Here is a 14,485-nt window from a genome sequence, read left to right as displayed (position 1 = left end):
TAACTCAAAATAAGCGAACATTTTGCAGTTAGTAGGCAAAATAAATCTCAACAGTTAATGTAATAAGTACTGTGCGTGGGCTGAGAGGATTTGTGAATTCTTGGGAGTTTGAAATGCAATTATATTTAAGTTGTCATTTTAGTCTGTATCTGCTAATTTGGCATCATACATAGTTTTTGGTCGTGCTCTTCTGGGATTTAATGGCCGATAATAATGAACCAATCAATTAAAAACATTTTACACTCTAAGAGTAATGTTATTCTTTACTCATTTATCAGTCATTTTATTCGGGTTGACATATACGTGTCGTGAGTATTTCATTATCAACCACTTAAAAATAGCAAAATTCCAATGACTTGAAACATGCCACGTTGTGCAAAATGATTGATAAATGAAAAGTAACATTACTTGTCATCTAATGCATAATTTAGAACCAATAGCTCATTATCTAATGGGATTTTCTGCCCCAATGCCAATGGTATGAAACTGTGAGCAGTTAGTGATAACGAGTAATGCTATAAGTGGGATTTTTATCCTCTCAAAAGTGACGTGACTTTTAAAATTATTATTGGATCAAAATCTAATAGTGAATTTCAAATCCAATTGTAATTTAAAAACCACATCACTTTTAGAGAAGATAAGACAATCATTACTCCTCAGGATATGAAAGCAAACTGAAAAATACAAAGTCGTAACACAATAAACTTGAATTTTGTTTACACAATGGTTCTAGAAGACCTACACGGCTATGTACCTAGAAAGAACTACTTATAAACAATTGCAGCTCACCATTCCTTTCACGCCTATACATGATAACCTAGTTCAGTCAATTCAGCAGTCGAAACATATGATTGAACAACCTCTACATGCCATAGTTGACATGCTGTTGTGAGAAAAAATTTCTGTGGCACGATAAAAAAATTGCCATAGAGACGAACAGGCCGGCAGCGGCAGAGCCATCACCATCTCGGGTTGATGTTCTCTCCTTTGATCTTTCTTTTCCTCTTCATCTCCACTAGTCTGAAAGAAATTCATTGTCCTCACTATCTGCTAAGGCTGTTGGCTCTTCTGCCATACTTGTCCTTTTTAGTATGGGTAGACTCTTCTCACCTACTTTCTTTTGATTGTATGTAGATTTAATTTTTGTTACAGATTCCATGTAGCCAGTTTTAACATCACTGAATGGTTTCTTGCAGACACAAGAGTACGGAAACTCGTGAAACTCCCCTCGTCCCAGCCTCATCTCGTCTGGCTCTCCCATGAATCCTTTTTGGCATGACTTCACCTTTCTTGAAAATGTATCCCAGCTCATCCGATGCCTTTCCATGAACAAAGCACTGAGCTTCTTCGCATTTGGTCTGATGGTCCTCTTATGACCCATGTACCTCCTTTTTCCATGAAATGAAATTAACAATAGCTAGTTCAGCTGAACGTACCAAGAAAACAAATACACTGAACAAGCAGAACATTCAACAAGAAAAAGCAAATTAACTGACTAGGATTACGGTAAAGACCACAAAGACGAAAGCAACAAATATAGTTATTCAACATTGCAACAAGACTCCTCCATCCACCCCCATTCCCCCATCTGGTGCCAGCTAACTTTGTCTTGTGAGGAGTCAAACTACCCGAAGTACATTTAAGAGAACGGCTCTTGGTATTGAGCTAGAGCTCATTTGTCTAGGTCGTGGTACGCAAATCAAATGGAAACCTAAATTTAGGGAATATTCTGTATTTGGTAACTGAAACTAGGGAAGAAGTTACACAAAAAGAAAAGGTTAAATTTGAAATGTAACCCAACTTGGTCAAACATCTTAACAGGTTCAAATTCTGTCCATGAAAACATATGATTTAAAGCAAAATAGCCCTCCCAATCAAATTGATGACAGTGTCACAAAAATTAATGATGTGGCAAATATTGAGACAAGCCACATCAACAATTTCTGTGATGGCATCATTTCTAATGGAAGGACTACATTGTCCAAATCAAAAAGTTGTCAGTGACAAATTTGGAGCTTTTCAAAATTTAACTGAAAAAAGAAAACATACTTCGAAAGGATGACCGTGCAGATAGACTAGAATTTAGACACATCAATACCTGACACCTTTACGAAATTCCAACACATATATTCCCCTTATTCTTGAACCAAAAAGTGTTATCTTTAGGAAGATCCTTTAACTAAACTTTAGAACATAAAATGTCCTGCACATAGCTATTACTTATCATGCTAATAAAAGTTATATAATAAACTCCACAGCTAGTGTCAGGTCCATTTGTTTTTCCCCACCATATCAGAACTGGGAACCAATATCTATAAAACTGATGTAGAGCATGCAGCACAAGTGACTATGAAATTATTGATGAGGGGTAACACTAATCTTAAAAGGATATATACGTGTTTCCAAGTAAAAACTGCCTCTTAAATATCAATTATTGTAGAATTTCATTGAGTGGACAAAAACAAGTAGTCAAAGGCTTCTCTTTTTTCAATCTTTTTTTTTTTTTTTTTTTTTTTAATGTAAGACTTAGCACCCATAAACATCTCTTATGAACCACTCACTCTCTATGTGGGCTACTCATCTCCCAAATATAAGACCAAAGTGTTATAAACTTCCCCCCTTTAACCTTTGACGTCCTCATCAGGATTTTTTTTAATGTGAGACTTAGCACCCATAAACATCTCTTGTGAACCACTTACTCTCTATGTAGGCTACTCATCTCCCAAATATAAGACCGAAGTGTTATAAACTTCCCCCCTTTAACCTTTGACGTCCTCATCAGGACCACGTCATGTGGTGCTAACAGCACCGCATAGCGCATTACTAAGTGGCTCTGATGTGACACTTGTGGAGATTATCCATAATGAGAATTCTCTCCAAGGATGCTGTCCTAGTGGGAAAAAAAAAAAAAAAAACCCTTAACGGAGCCTTAGACCTCCAAATGTTCTTCCAAAGGGAAAGAAAATTCAAAGTTGGGAAGAACTTTATAAAAAGTTTTGACCTAAAGGATCATCTCTTCCAAGTAATCCAACAAAGCTTACTTCATCCCCCGACCAAACCTAACAAAATACAGAATATTGACAAGAGAAGAAACAACATTCACTTTCCAATCATGCACCAATCTAATGAAATTCAAATCCCAATGCACCTCTCCATTGTGAGCTAAACATGGTTTGAGCGCCATCACCCACCTCTATGCTAACAAAACAAGAAAAGGCATCCTAGCCTCTCCTAATACGTTTCCAAATACTCATCCCATATGAGCCGGTGACAACATTAGAGCGCCAACCTCCCGCCTGACTACCATATTTTTTATCCACTACTTATCGCCAAGAAGCCTCTCTCTCCACAACATACCTCCATAACCATCTCCCTAAAAGAGCCTGATTGAAAGTGACCAAACTCCTAATTCCCAAACCTCCAAGATTACAGGGAGTATATACCTTCTTCCAATTAACAAGATGGAACATCCAAACCACCCCCGCAAAGAAATCCCCACACAATTTCTCTATCCAATTAGCAACACTTATCCCTGATGAAAGCATTTTGAGACTTCAAGATGATATTCTCCAAGACAATTTTTCAATCTATTCGACAACCTTTGCAATAATTGTATAGATACCACATAATGTCGAGAGGGAGAAAAAGTCTTTAATCTCAACAGCCCGCACTTACTTCGGAATAAGAGAAATGAAAGTCACATTCAAGCTTTTTTCGAACTTGACACGCTCATGGAACTCAAGAAAGACTGGAGCTGGAGGAAAAGCCACAGAAAAGTCGTTTGGATCTGGAGCCTTATCCCCATTCAAGTCTTTCACCACCTCGAAAACTTCCCTTTCCTCAAAAGCTCACTCCACCCAAGCTGCCGCCTCCTCACTAATAGTGTGGAAAGGAAGACCATCCAAATCTAGTCTAGATTTCATTCTCAATTTAAAGTTGTGAAGAAGTGGACTATAATGCTTAACTTCCACTGGATTAGAAGAGGTGACACCATTGACAACTAAGTTCTCTATCTCGTTACTATTTCTATTACAGTTCGCCACCTAATGGAAAAACATAGTATTTTTATCCCCCTCTCTTAACCATAACGCCCTCAACTTTTGCCTTCAGATCACCTCCTCCTCCAAAACAATAATCTTCTCCAGCTCAACAGTAGCCGCGTCCTTCCACAATTTCTCCTCACTAGAAAGTGATCTTTAATCTTCAATCCCATCCAGCCCTTTTATTTCCTCAAGAAGAGCCCTTTTGTTTTCTCCACATTACCAATTCTGATTCATTCCACAGTTTTAGCTCAGCTTTCAAAGCTTTTAATTTTTAAGCCAAAACAAAGCTAGGACAGCCATGAAAACAATAGGAGTTCACGATTGCCTTACCTTCCCCACGAAGCCATATGTTTTCAGCCACATGTTTTTAAACTTTAAATTAGTTTTGCCCCACTGAAAATTGCCACAATCAAGAAGTATAGGACACTGATATGAGAAAACTCTGGGTAATCTGCTCTGAACCACATTTGGGAAGTGATCCCCCCCATTCAGGGGAAAAGAGAAACTTGTCAATTCTAGACCATGAAGGAGAAGCCCAATTACTAGACCAAGTGAAATTCCCACCCTGAAGGGGAATATCCACAAGACCTTGCTCAAAGACAAAGTCCGAGAACTCTTCCATAGCGATTGAAAAGCTTGCTGCTCCCGATCTCTCACTAGGGAAGCGGGTCACATTAAAATCACCTCCAATGCACCAAGGAGCATCCCACCTCCTAATCAAACCCACCAGCTCCTCCCATAACAACCAATAGTCAACATCTTAATTATGGCCATAAACACTAGCGGAAGCCCACTCAAATGGATCACTAACATTTCTGAATTTTCACCTCCAATGCACCAAGGAACATCCCACCTCCTAATCAAACCCACCAGCTCCTTCCATAACAACCAACGGTCAACATCTTAATTAGGGCCATAAACACTAGCGGAAGCCCACTCAAATGGATCACTAACATTTCTGAATTTTCATGCCATTAGTTACCCAAGCAATCTTCAACTTTTTCCACAATTCTCCTATCTCTAAACAATAAGATATCACCATAAGCCCCCCCTAGACTCCAACTGACGCCAATCTAGACGTTGCCTACCCCACAAACTCCGCACTATACTCCTGAACATTTGTTCCAATTTAGTATCAAGTAAGTTATTATGTCAGCCTTCCATGTCCTGAGAAGATTTCTGATACTCATGCATTTACTCCCTTCATGCAACCCCCTCACATTCCTGACGTGCAATTGATAATGACTAAAAGCACAAGGAGCTAATTTGATATTTTCTCTAAAAATAAAATAAACAAATAAAAAAATAAACAAATAAAAAGAAAGGACTTTCTTGCACTTGTGTATGTATTCTACGTCTTGTCCACCATTCTCATGTTTTGTTGGTTACTGCAATAAAGTTTTTCAGCATCAGCATTCTTTGCGAGCAGAGTATAATTTGCTCATTCATTCTTCCACATCGACAATAACAAATTAAGCTTTAGCTTCAACCCCCACAAGGGCAAGAAAAAAAGAAAAGAAATGTACCAGATATCTTACCTTCGGCCAGCAAGAATCTTGGCCATATTTCCGTTATTGTTAGTGACAAATACGTCGCTCTCATCGCAGACGATGTAGTCAACAGCAGCAAGGCGAGAAGAGAAAGGAAGAAAAGGTTTCAACTCTTCATTGACCAGCATCTCCTTTGTATAGAAATTTGGGAAGAGTTCTCTAAGAGGCCGCAAAGTCTCTTCTCCACCATATATTTCTCCAGATGCAACATAAAGGTATGTGTCATTTGCAAAACCAAGTGCCCGTAGCATCAAACCCACTTCATGAGGAGTAAGTGGGCATTTCCCTCGTTTCCGCTCTCCCTCGGGGCTCAAATCCTGCATAAATAACAAGGGTGCAAACAACATTTACTTCAGATTACAGGAGAGAGAATATATATTTTCTTTTATGGACAAATACAAGCAACAAAACCATATAAGATTGGGAGAGAGAAAAGTGGGGGATTGGTTTGGTTGGTTGGACTTTTTGAGGGGTTTTTGAGTGACACAAAGAAAGCTCTTTTATCATCATTACTTATCAAAAAAAATAAAACCAAAACCATATAAAATTGAATATGTGATCTTGCCCTCCACTAAACTCCCTGTTTATAAGAGAGATGCCATTTGGTCCAAAGATTATTCGATGGAATAAATAATAAGCATCCATCTACACAAGCATGGTACTTCTCATCTATAGGTATTGAACAGCAAGGTAGTGCATGCACTTTAAAATAAATACTTGAGGACAGTGAACTCACAGGTAATGTGGCCCATCGCTTTCTTATTTCACCAAGCTCGTATCTTTCTTTTTCACCCCCACCATAGTAACACCCAGAAAATGCTAGCATATCAGGTTCAAACCTGTCATTAGAATAGTTTTCAACCGCAACTAATGAATCCAAACATATGTGCAGAAGTTCAATTATATGTATAGATGTTTGTCTATAGTCATATAGAAGTCCTTCCATGTTCCTCTTGTGTCCCTCCAAAACTGATGTGATTTTTAAAATCATCATTGGATCAAAATTCAATAATGATATATCATAAATCCAATGATGATTTTAAAGCCACATCAATTATGGATAGACACAAGAGGGACATAAGGAGGACTTTTAGCATTACTCAAAAAATGGAGCATTTTCTCTAGCTATATAGACACAAAAATTAAAAATTAAAAACAAAAAAAATAAAATAAAATAAGAGCACACTGCATATGCAAACCCCTACTGCCGGAGAGTATATAAGAAGCATTTTCAAAATATTAGAGGTAAAGGTGGGAAAAAGACAGTCTTATCATTAGCTTCTCTGATTTGAAATATTTGAAGGTCAATGCCTAGTGCTAGGTAGAGGAGATTATGAAATAAGTAAAACTAGATGTTTTCTACATATCAAATATTGACTATATAGATCTTTTGCGGCTGTGTTTACTCAGGCATGAATTAAATATTTTAAAAGAAGGCAAACACGAAGAGGAAACAGTTTGAAAGAATCTTCAATAACGGGGGGAAAAGCATTGTGCAAACGTATACTCCCCCCCCCCCCCCCTCTCTCTCTCTCTCTCTCTCTCTCCCCACAGGGCAATTGTAGAATCACAAAGAATGTGCACTAAAAAAAAAATTTCATTCAGTTTGTATCCAATATTTATAGGGTGACAATACTAAGTGCTTGTTTGGTACGCGAAATGAATATTTCATTTGGAAAATAAATAGCTATTACTGAGAATGAAAGATGGTGAAATGGAATAGTTATTCTTATTCCTCAGTTTGGTGACAACACATATGCTCTCATTAGAATTGAACCAAATTTACTAAAAAAAACCACATGTTTTTTTATTTTTTTAAAGCTCAAATTAAAAAAAAAAAAAAAATTAAAAAAAAAAAAAAAAACTGATTCTTAAAAATTTTGTGGGTTGCCGACCACCACAACCACCAGAGGTGCTTCAGGAGTAGTGCAACCACCCCCGGTTTTTGCAGTGTGTGGCCATGGTGGTCGGCCACCTAGAATTTCTAAGCATCATTTTTTTAAAATGTTTTTGGAAAACAATGTTTATTCCTTAAAGAATAGTTATTCCTTTCGTTTTTTAGAGGAATCGGTATTCCTCTTTGTAAGGGAACAGTCGTTCCCAAAAGAATAACAATTCCTAGGAATGAGCCCTTACCAAACAAATGAATAGTTATTCCATAGGAATGGTCATTCCATTCTTGGGGCCTAAGCCTGCAATCATAGTCAAGAATGAAATTATAAATAGAATGAAATCCAAAAAGCCCAAATGATCATGATTTCTACTTTCCTAATTGATATGTGTGTGGGTGGATGTATATATATATATATCCCCTTTTCTTAACCAACACCCTCGACTTTTGCATCCAGCTCAACTCCAAAGAATATAGTATTTTCGAGCTCTAATATAGCCGCATCCTTCCTCAATTTATCCTCACTAGAAAGCAGTCTTTGTTCTTCAATATTCCATCCAGCCCTTTAAATCATCGAGAGGAGCCATTTTTTTCTTATCAAAGGCCATATCATTCCACGTTTTTAGGTAAGCTTTTAAAGCTTTTAATTTTTGAACCAAAACAAAGTAGCAGCTTGGAATATGAGAAGGGGGGATACTATTATTTTTCTTATTTGGTACTTGCTTGCTTAGGATTTTGAACACTTCTGTATCTTAAGCAGCAGCTTGGATGTGGCTCTGGTAAATACTGTACACCTGACTCATTATAATTGAATGAATGGTTCATTACCTTTCTCTCTCTCTCGGTTATCAATGGTGAATCTCTTCTAGTCCGGATGAAGTTAGGGATCATATAGTCCAATTTTTCTCTCAGCTCTATACCGAGAACAAAAATTGGCAGCCAGATTTGGATGGTCTCCTTTCCACTCTATTAGTAAGGAGGAGGCTGTTTGGTTAAACGAGCTTTTGAGGAAAGAAAGATTTTCAAAGTAGTGAAAGATTTGAATGGGGATAAGACCCTGGGTCTAGACAGTTTTTCTATAGCTTTCTTCCAGTCTTGTTGGAATGTTATCAAAGAAGATGCTGTGAAGGTCTTTCTCAAGTTCCATGAGCGTGGCAAGTTCATTAGAACTTTGAATGTGACCTTCAATTCCCTTATTCCTAAGAAAGTGTGGGTTGGTGAGGTTAAGCCATTTGTTCTATTAGTCTAGTAAGTGGCGTTTACAAGAATATCGTGAAGGTTTTTGCTAATAGATCTAAAATTGTCTTGGAGGGTATCATTTCAAAGACTCAGAATGCTTTTATTAGAGGTTGTCCGATTTTGGATTTTGTTCTTATCACCAATGAATGCATAACTAGCCGTATCAAATCGGGTGAGTCGGGAATGTTGTGTAAATTTGACTTAGAAAAGGCTTATGACTACATTAGTTGGGATTTTTTGTTATACATGTTAAGGCAATGTGGCTTTGGGAAGAAATGGCAGAGTTGGATAGTGCACTGCATAACCACTGTTCGGCTCTTTATTCTGATTAATAATATTTCTGATGACTTTTTCAATAGCTCTCATGGTTTAGGGGTGGCTTTCTTCACGCGGACAACATTTTTAGGAAAAAATCAAAATATGGATAATCTTCGAAAACATCACATCATAGTGATAGATTGGTTTTGTATGTGAAAATTGAGTGGAAAAACTCTTGATCATCTCCTTTGTCAGTGTGGTATTGCAAGAGACCTATGGAACTTGGTTCTTAAGATTTTTGGAGTAGACTGGGTTATGCCTAAATGGGTGGTGGAGCTCCTGAAGTGTTGGAAAAGAAGGTTTAGTAGGAATGGCTTTAATATTTTTTGGAATGTATCCCTTCTTGCCTAATGTGCCTTTGGAAAGCAAGGAATGCTCGAACTTTCGATGACTGTGAGAAGACAAGCTCAAATCTACAACTTTGTCTTCTTAAATCCCTCTTCCAAGTAGATCTTTGTTTACACCCTTCTCAATGTCTCTAACATTGTAGAATTTTGTGCTCTTCTTTCTTGCTCTTGATCTTACTGGGTACTGTTCTCTTGTATACTTATTGTGTATGTGAGTTGCACCCCTAGCGCTTTTAATAAATTTGCTTTACTTATTAAAAAAAAATCATTATGAGCACCCGTGCTAAATGAAGAACCATCAGTGATGGTTCTTAGTTTTAAACTCACTTAATAGGTTATTGCTTAGTGCCATATTGATGAAAACAAATAAGATAGAAACCACAAAAAGTTTTCAAATATGATGCAGGGCCTTTATTTTTAAAATTCATTAGAAAACATTTATTTATCAAATTTTAGGCAATTGTAATATCAATCTATTTATTCAGCAACTATTAAAGTATTGCATAACATGTATACGCTTTAGATGTCCAACAAGAACAAAATGAGAATATTGAGGTGGGTTACGTTGCTCACAAAAGAATGTGCTATGTTCGAGCAGCCACACCTCAAAAACATACTTTACACACCAGTTAAATTTTAAAATTAGCAGTCCAATCTTATACTTGAAAGTTACAGAGACAAACCTCAAGTGAACAGCAATAAATTGTTTGGCCATCTTTCGCATCGTCAAAACAACTCTCTGACCAAGCGATTGTATAGGTTTTGTAAATCTTAAGGCATGATAATTAACCCGGCAACGTAACTTCTGCAGCTCTTCATCAAGATTATTTGCAAGTCTATAATCAAATTTTGTCAATTGCACAACCTGCAGAATTTACTGTGTTAATTGCCTTGCTAAAGAAAACCATGACCAAATCAACAAAAGAATTTTGACTCCCAAAACGAAAGACCAACTTGGATTAGCAATTATGCAACTAGAGCACATTACCATAACAAGTTACTTACAGTTTTAGAGGATTGAATGCATACTCATGTAACAAAAAATCAGAACTTTTGAACTTTAAAAGAGACTCGTTGTTTTGGAAATGATTTTGAAACAAAAGATTTGATTATGCATATAAACAATCAATTAGAAAAAAAAAAAAAAAAAAAAAAAAAAAAAAAAAAAGTGCATTACAAATTGAGGGAGGTGGCCTTACACGTCTCCTCAAGAGTATGGGAAGAACTTGATCAAGATAGTATTCAGGGGCAGATTTCCTTGGGACACGCATAGTATAAGGAGGTTTTTCCATTGATCGCATGACTTTATCAGGAACTCTTTTGACAATGGTTACGTCTTTTGCAAGGGATGAAATGAACCAACGAACATCAAAAATGTTGATGAAGTCACTGCATGCCAAATAAGATGCCCTCAATAAGATAAATATTGTGAAGTTGATTATCATTATCACAACAGTGGGGGAAAACAGGTCAATTAAATGCCACTACCAGCAGGTTTTAGAATATCAACTTACCTATCATCCTTCCAGTACGAATGATGATCCAACTCAGGTACAACTAATGTAGCATTAAGAATCCGAGCGACAACTACAGCATCTGTTATCTGAGTGAGGGAAATATATTGTCATCTCCACAAGGTTAACATGTTTATTTTTTTGTCAAAGTAAGAAACTCGTGGAAAAGACAGAAAGATAGAACCTAATTCAGCCCCCCATCACTACAACTAAGCCAAAATTAATTGTTCAAAACAAATAATGAGGTAAACATGGCAAATATATTGTCAGAGGTTGATGTCATTGATGGCAATAATATTTCTACAAGATGTACAGTGGAAAATGTAGCACAAAATGAGACACTTTCACTTACTCCTGTTCTTTGTTGGTTCAGCCCTCCACTTGTTGCGATAAGCAAATAGCCATTTGATGATTGCTCACGAATAGCAGCTAGATTTCAAATTAGCAGTGTTAGGGAAAGCAATATATGAGCATATGTAATTATATTTCAGATGTCAAACTAAAACAAACCCTTTAAGCAGAACAAACACACGTGCACGCCCACGCACACACACAGATATATATATATATATAAGTATGCGTGCTTTCAGAAATATAAACAAGAAGCAGAGTAGTTGATCAAGAAAAGGGTGTCCTATCATAAAAGATAATCTACAAAAGCAGCATCAGCAAATTGTTCAAAATTACGAAGGATAGTTACACCACAGATGCTCAACACACAAACACATGTTTATTATTGTGAAGACCGAGGGACAAGTCCAGCATGTTTGACCAGCAAATAATTTTCCATAAAGAAAAAAGCTTAAAAGAGCATTTGAGTGGTATGCCCAGTAAGCACACGAGGAACAAGGGTGGTAAATTACATACATACTAGTCATCTTATGAAGAACGCTATCTTTCTGGGAAAAATCCTTAGTTTAATCGATTAACTTGATATTCCCCCATTCTTGGCCAATATAACAAATCTAAGCAAAAACCAGCCTCGTAATCCATCTAAGTAACACGGGTGGTCTAGGGGGAGCTTAATCATCGTATTAGAAGAATCTATTAAATGAATAAATAAACAAATTGACGACCGAATGGACCCGGAAGATTGCGTTTAGAAAAATGAATAAAAACAAGTATAATTATTATTAAAGAATGGTACTCACAACACCAGTGCAATGCATTGCAAAACATTCAATTGGTATATAAAAATATTGTCGATGAAATAAACATTGGCTTGATTTGATAAGCAATGGCATTTGGGTAGAAATGAAAGGCCAAGTTCTTCCAAAGGTGATTGAAAGAATTAACTTACGAGCAAAACGACGGCCTCGCTCGCTGCACCCATAGAAGTACTTTGAATACTTGGATTTCCATATATCAATTGCCTCACGCCGACCGCCATCCTTCAATTTCCACAATTGATACAAAGATTACTGTAATGTCAGAAAAGCAAAACCTTCCAAAACTGGCACATTGATTCTAGCACATTGCAATTATTCCAAACCAATACCACTTCAATTTAGGAAAAAAGTTTAAAAAAAATTACCAGTCCGGAGTACAAGCTTGGCCTGACCAAGCGCTGAGAGTACCATTCAAGATCGGAGGCCATGTGACCAGTGAAGAGCGAAATCAAGCCCAAGGCGAACAGCATCAACCCGCAGACCAATGACCACGAAATCGGCTTCATTTGAAACGATGTCGTCGCCGTTGATCTCCAGCACACATGCTTATTCGTATTACTGCTGCCAATAGCATTCCCGTTCTGGTTCTGTAACAGAGCCAGGTTTTTGGCCGATATCAAGCTAAACCTCCACGCCTTGGCCACGCCCATCACATAATTACTCGAAATGCCATTCCGGAATGCTGCCGCTGACGGAGGAGTCGCCGGCGATCAGAGCGTGAGGGATACAAGCGTAAATAATGCGAATGCGGAGGCGAGAAGGCGAAGAGGAAACCCTAATTTAGGTGGCGTGGGCGAGAGAGCTTTGGAATTTGGGAGAGTTTCGAGAGAGGGAGTGAGAGTGAGGAAGTGGAAGGGCATGAATGAAAGCTCTTTCTGTCTCCCGTTTCCTTTTGGGTTTTCGTAATTTTGCTGTACAATTTGCGGACAAGTAAATCTGTGATGACTAGGATATACGAAAGCTTTTTCCTTTTGGGGGAATACGAAATTTGAAAACTCTATTTAATATTGAAACCTTCTCCGGGTTTCAAGGAAAATAGCAACGAACCTAACGGCGGCCCGTTTTGCGAAATGTTAGTTTCTGCGGGGGGGTGGGGTAAAATTGGCATTTGAAAAAAAAAAAAAATCTTTTTTACCTATGTAAAAGCTTTGGCATTGTCCATAAGAGATAGTTCAATCGAGTAGAACCATATCTAATGAAGCAGAAGTTACTAGTTCAAATCACATTCCCCTTTCTTGTGAGGACATGTAAAACAAAAAAAAAAAAAAGCTTTCACAGTGGTGTATATATATTTTTGTACAAAATAGCTCGTCAAAACCCACTTTAATTATCTAGTTTAGCTATAATGAATTTTAAAAGACATTATACATCTGATTATCTTTTCTTTTTTTTTTATCTATCATTTAAATTTTATTTTTTTGTTTATTATAAGGATTGTATTTTTCTTAAAGATCCAATTTTTCAACTTTTGAGAAAAAAGGTACGTGAATAAATAAATAGTATTTGCAAATTTTCAGAAATGCAACAAAAATGTAGTTTGCATTTGAGATGCATAATCCGATGTAAGTTTTGTTTATTTATTTTACATAAAAGTAAGAAATTGCTAAGCCAATATTAGCACTCTAATACTCCTGTATGTGAAAATCAGCATTTTTTTATTAAAAAAAAAAATCTTATTTAATAGATACAACTAAAATGACGTGATAATCTTTTTATTTTACCAATACTTATTTAAATGTTGATTTTTATTGTCACATCATCATATTGTTGGGTGATGTGACAGTACCCATGAGCCCTTATATTTTTTTCTTGTTTAATAAAAATTGATTCAATAACGGATGAACACAGCAACATCAGTCCAATAATATAAAAATATGATAAGAAATAAGAAGCGAACATTACTCTAATATTAATGGTGCTTATATATATATATATATAAAAGCCCTGGTTATAACCTGATATTTATTACCCGACACATTAGTAATTGATCATCTTCATTCTTCACCCAATTTTACAGCTCCTCAAAGAAAAATCATTATTGCCTTTTAACATAATTCATGGTGCACAGAAAATGATAGGATAAGGGTGCTTTGGTGTTCCTTTTCTTGTTACTTCTTAAATGTACACATTAGTTTTTTATTAGTTTTTAATAAACTTTTATTTATTAAGAAATATGAATCTATAGGTATTAAAAGATTTAAAACTAAAAAATAATGATATGGACACAAGAAAACTTATGGGTGTCATTGTTTCTTTAGTTTTTTTAGTTATACTTAAACTAAAAATGTAGGGACTAATTTATTAATAGTTTTTTTTTTATATATATCCACACAAGGGAACAGGGAGGAGGATTCGAACTAGTGATATCTGCTTCATGAGGCATGATTCACAATCAATTGAGCTACTCATTAGAA

At 36.5% G+C, this 14,485-nt stretch overlaps 1 protein-coding gene across 1 annotated transcript; it reads right to left on the bottom strand.

Moving 5' to 3' along the window:
* Positions 1 to 664: 664 nt before the first annotated feature.
* LOC132173754 (O-fucosyltransferase family protein) lies at positions 665 to 12,958 on the bottom strand. Its single transcript, XM_059585350.2, has 9 exons — positions 12,437 to 12,958; positions 12,203 to 12,293; positions 11,255 to 11,331; positions 10,903 to 10,991; positions 10,588 to 10,777; positions 10,072 to 10,253; positions 6,330 to 6,432; positions 5,582 to 5,910; positions 665 to 1,388 (listed from the first exon to the last, which is right to left on the bottom strand). The coding sequence occupies exons 1-9, from the start codon at positions 12,719 to 12,721 to the stop codon at positions 1,016 to 1,018; spliced, it is 1,719 nt and encodes a 572-aa protein (XP_059441333.2). The 5' UTR covers positions 12,722 to 12,958; the 3' UTR covers positions 665 to 1,015.
* Positions 12,959 to 14,485: the final 1,527 nt, after the last annotated feature.

This window comes from Corylus avellana, chromosome 3 (genome assembly GCF_965113065.1).
Source record: "Corylus avellana chromosome 3, dhCorAvel1.hap1.2, whole genome shotgun sequence".
NCBI classification, from domain to species: Eukaryota; Viridiplantae; Streptophyta; class Magnoliopsida; order Fagales; family Betulaceae; genus Corylus; species Corylus avellana.
Note: the sequence above shows the minus strand (reverse complement) of the source record. Positions and strands in the feature narration are given on the sequence as shown.

What these genes read in the sequence shown, in the direction of transcription:
- LOC132173754 (XM_059585350.2), bottom strand. Translation starts at nt 12,721, where the DNA reads ATGGGCGTGGCCAAGGCGTGGAGGTTTAGCTTGATATCGGCCAAAAAC. An exon ending in TGAACCAACAAAGAACAGGA is followed by an intron (nt 10,992 to 11,254) that starts GTAAGTGAAAGT and finishes TCCCTCACTCAG; the next exon opens with ATAACAGATGCTGTAGTTGT. An exon ending in TCGTACTGGAAGGATGATAG is followed by an intron (nt 10,778 to 10,902) that starts GTAAGTTGATAT and finishes TTTGGCATGCAG; the next exon opens with TGACTTCATCAACATTTTTG.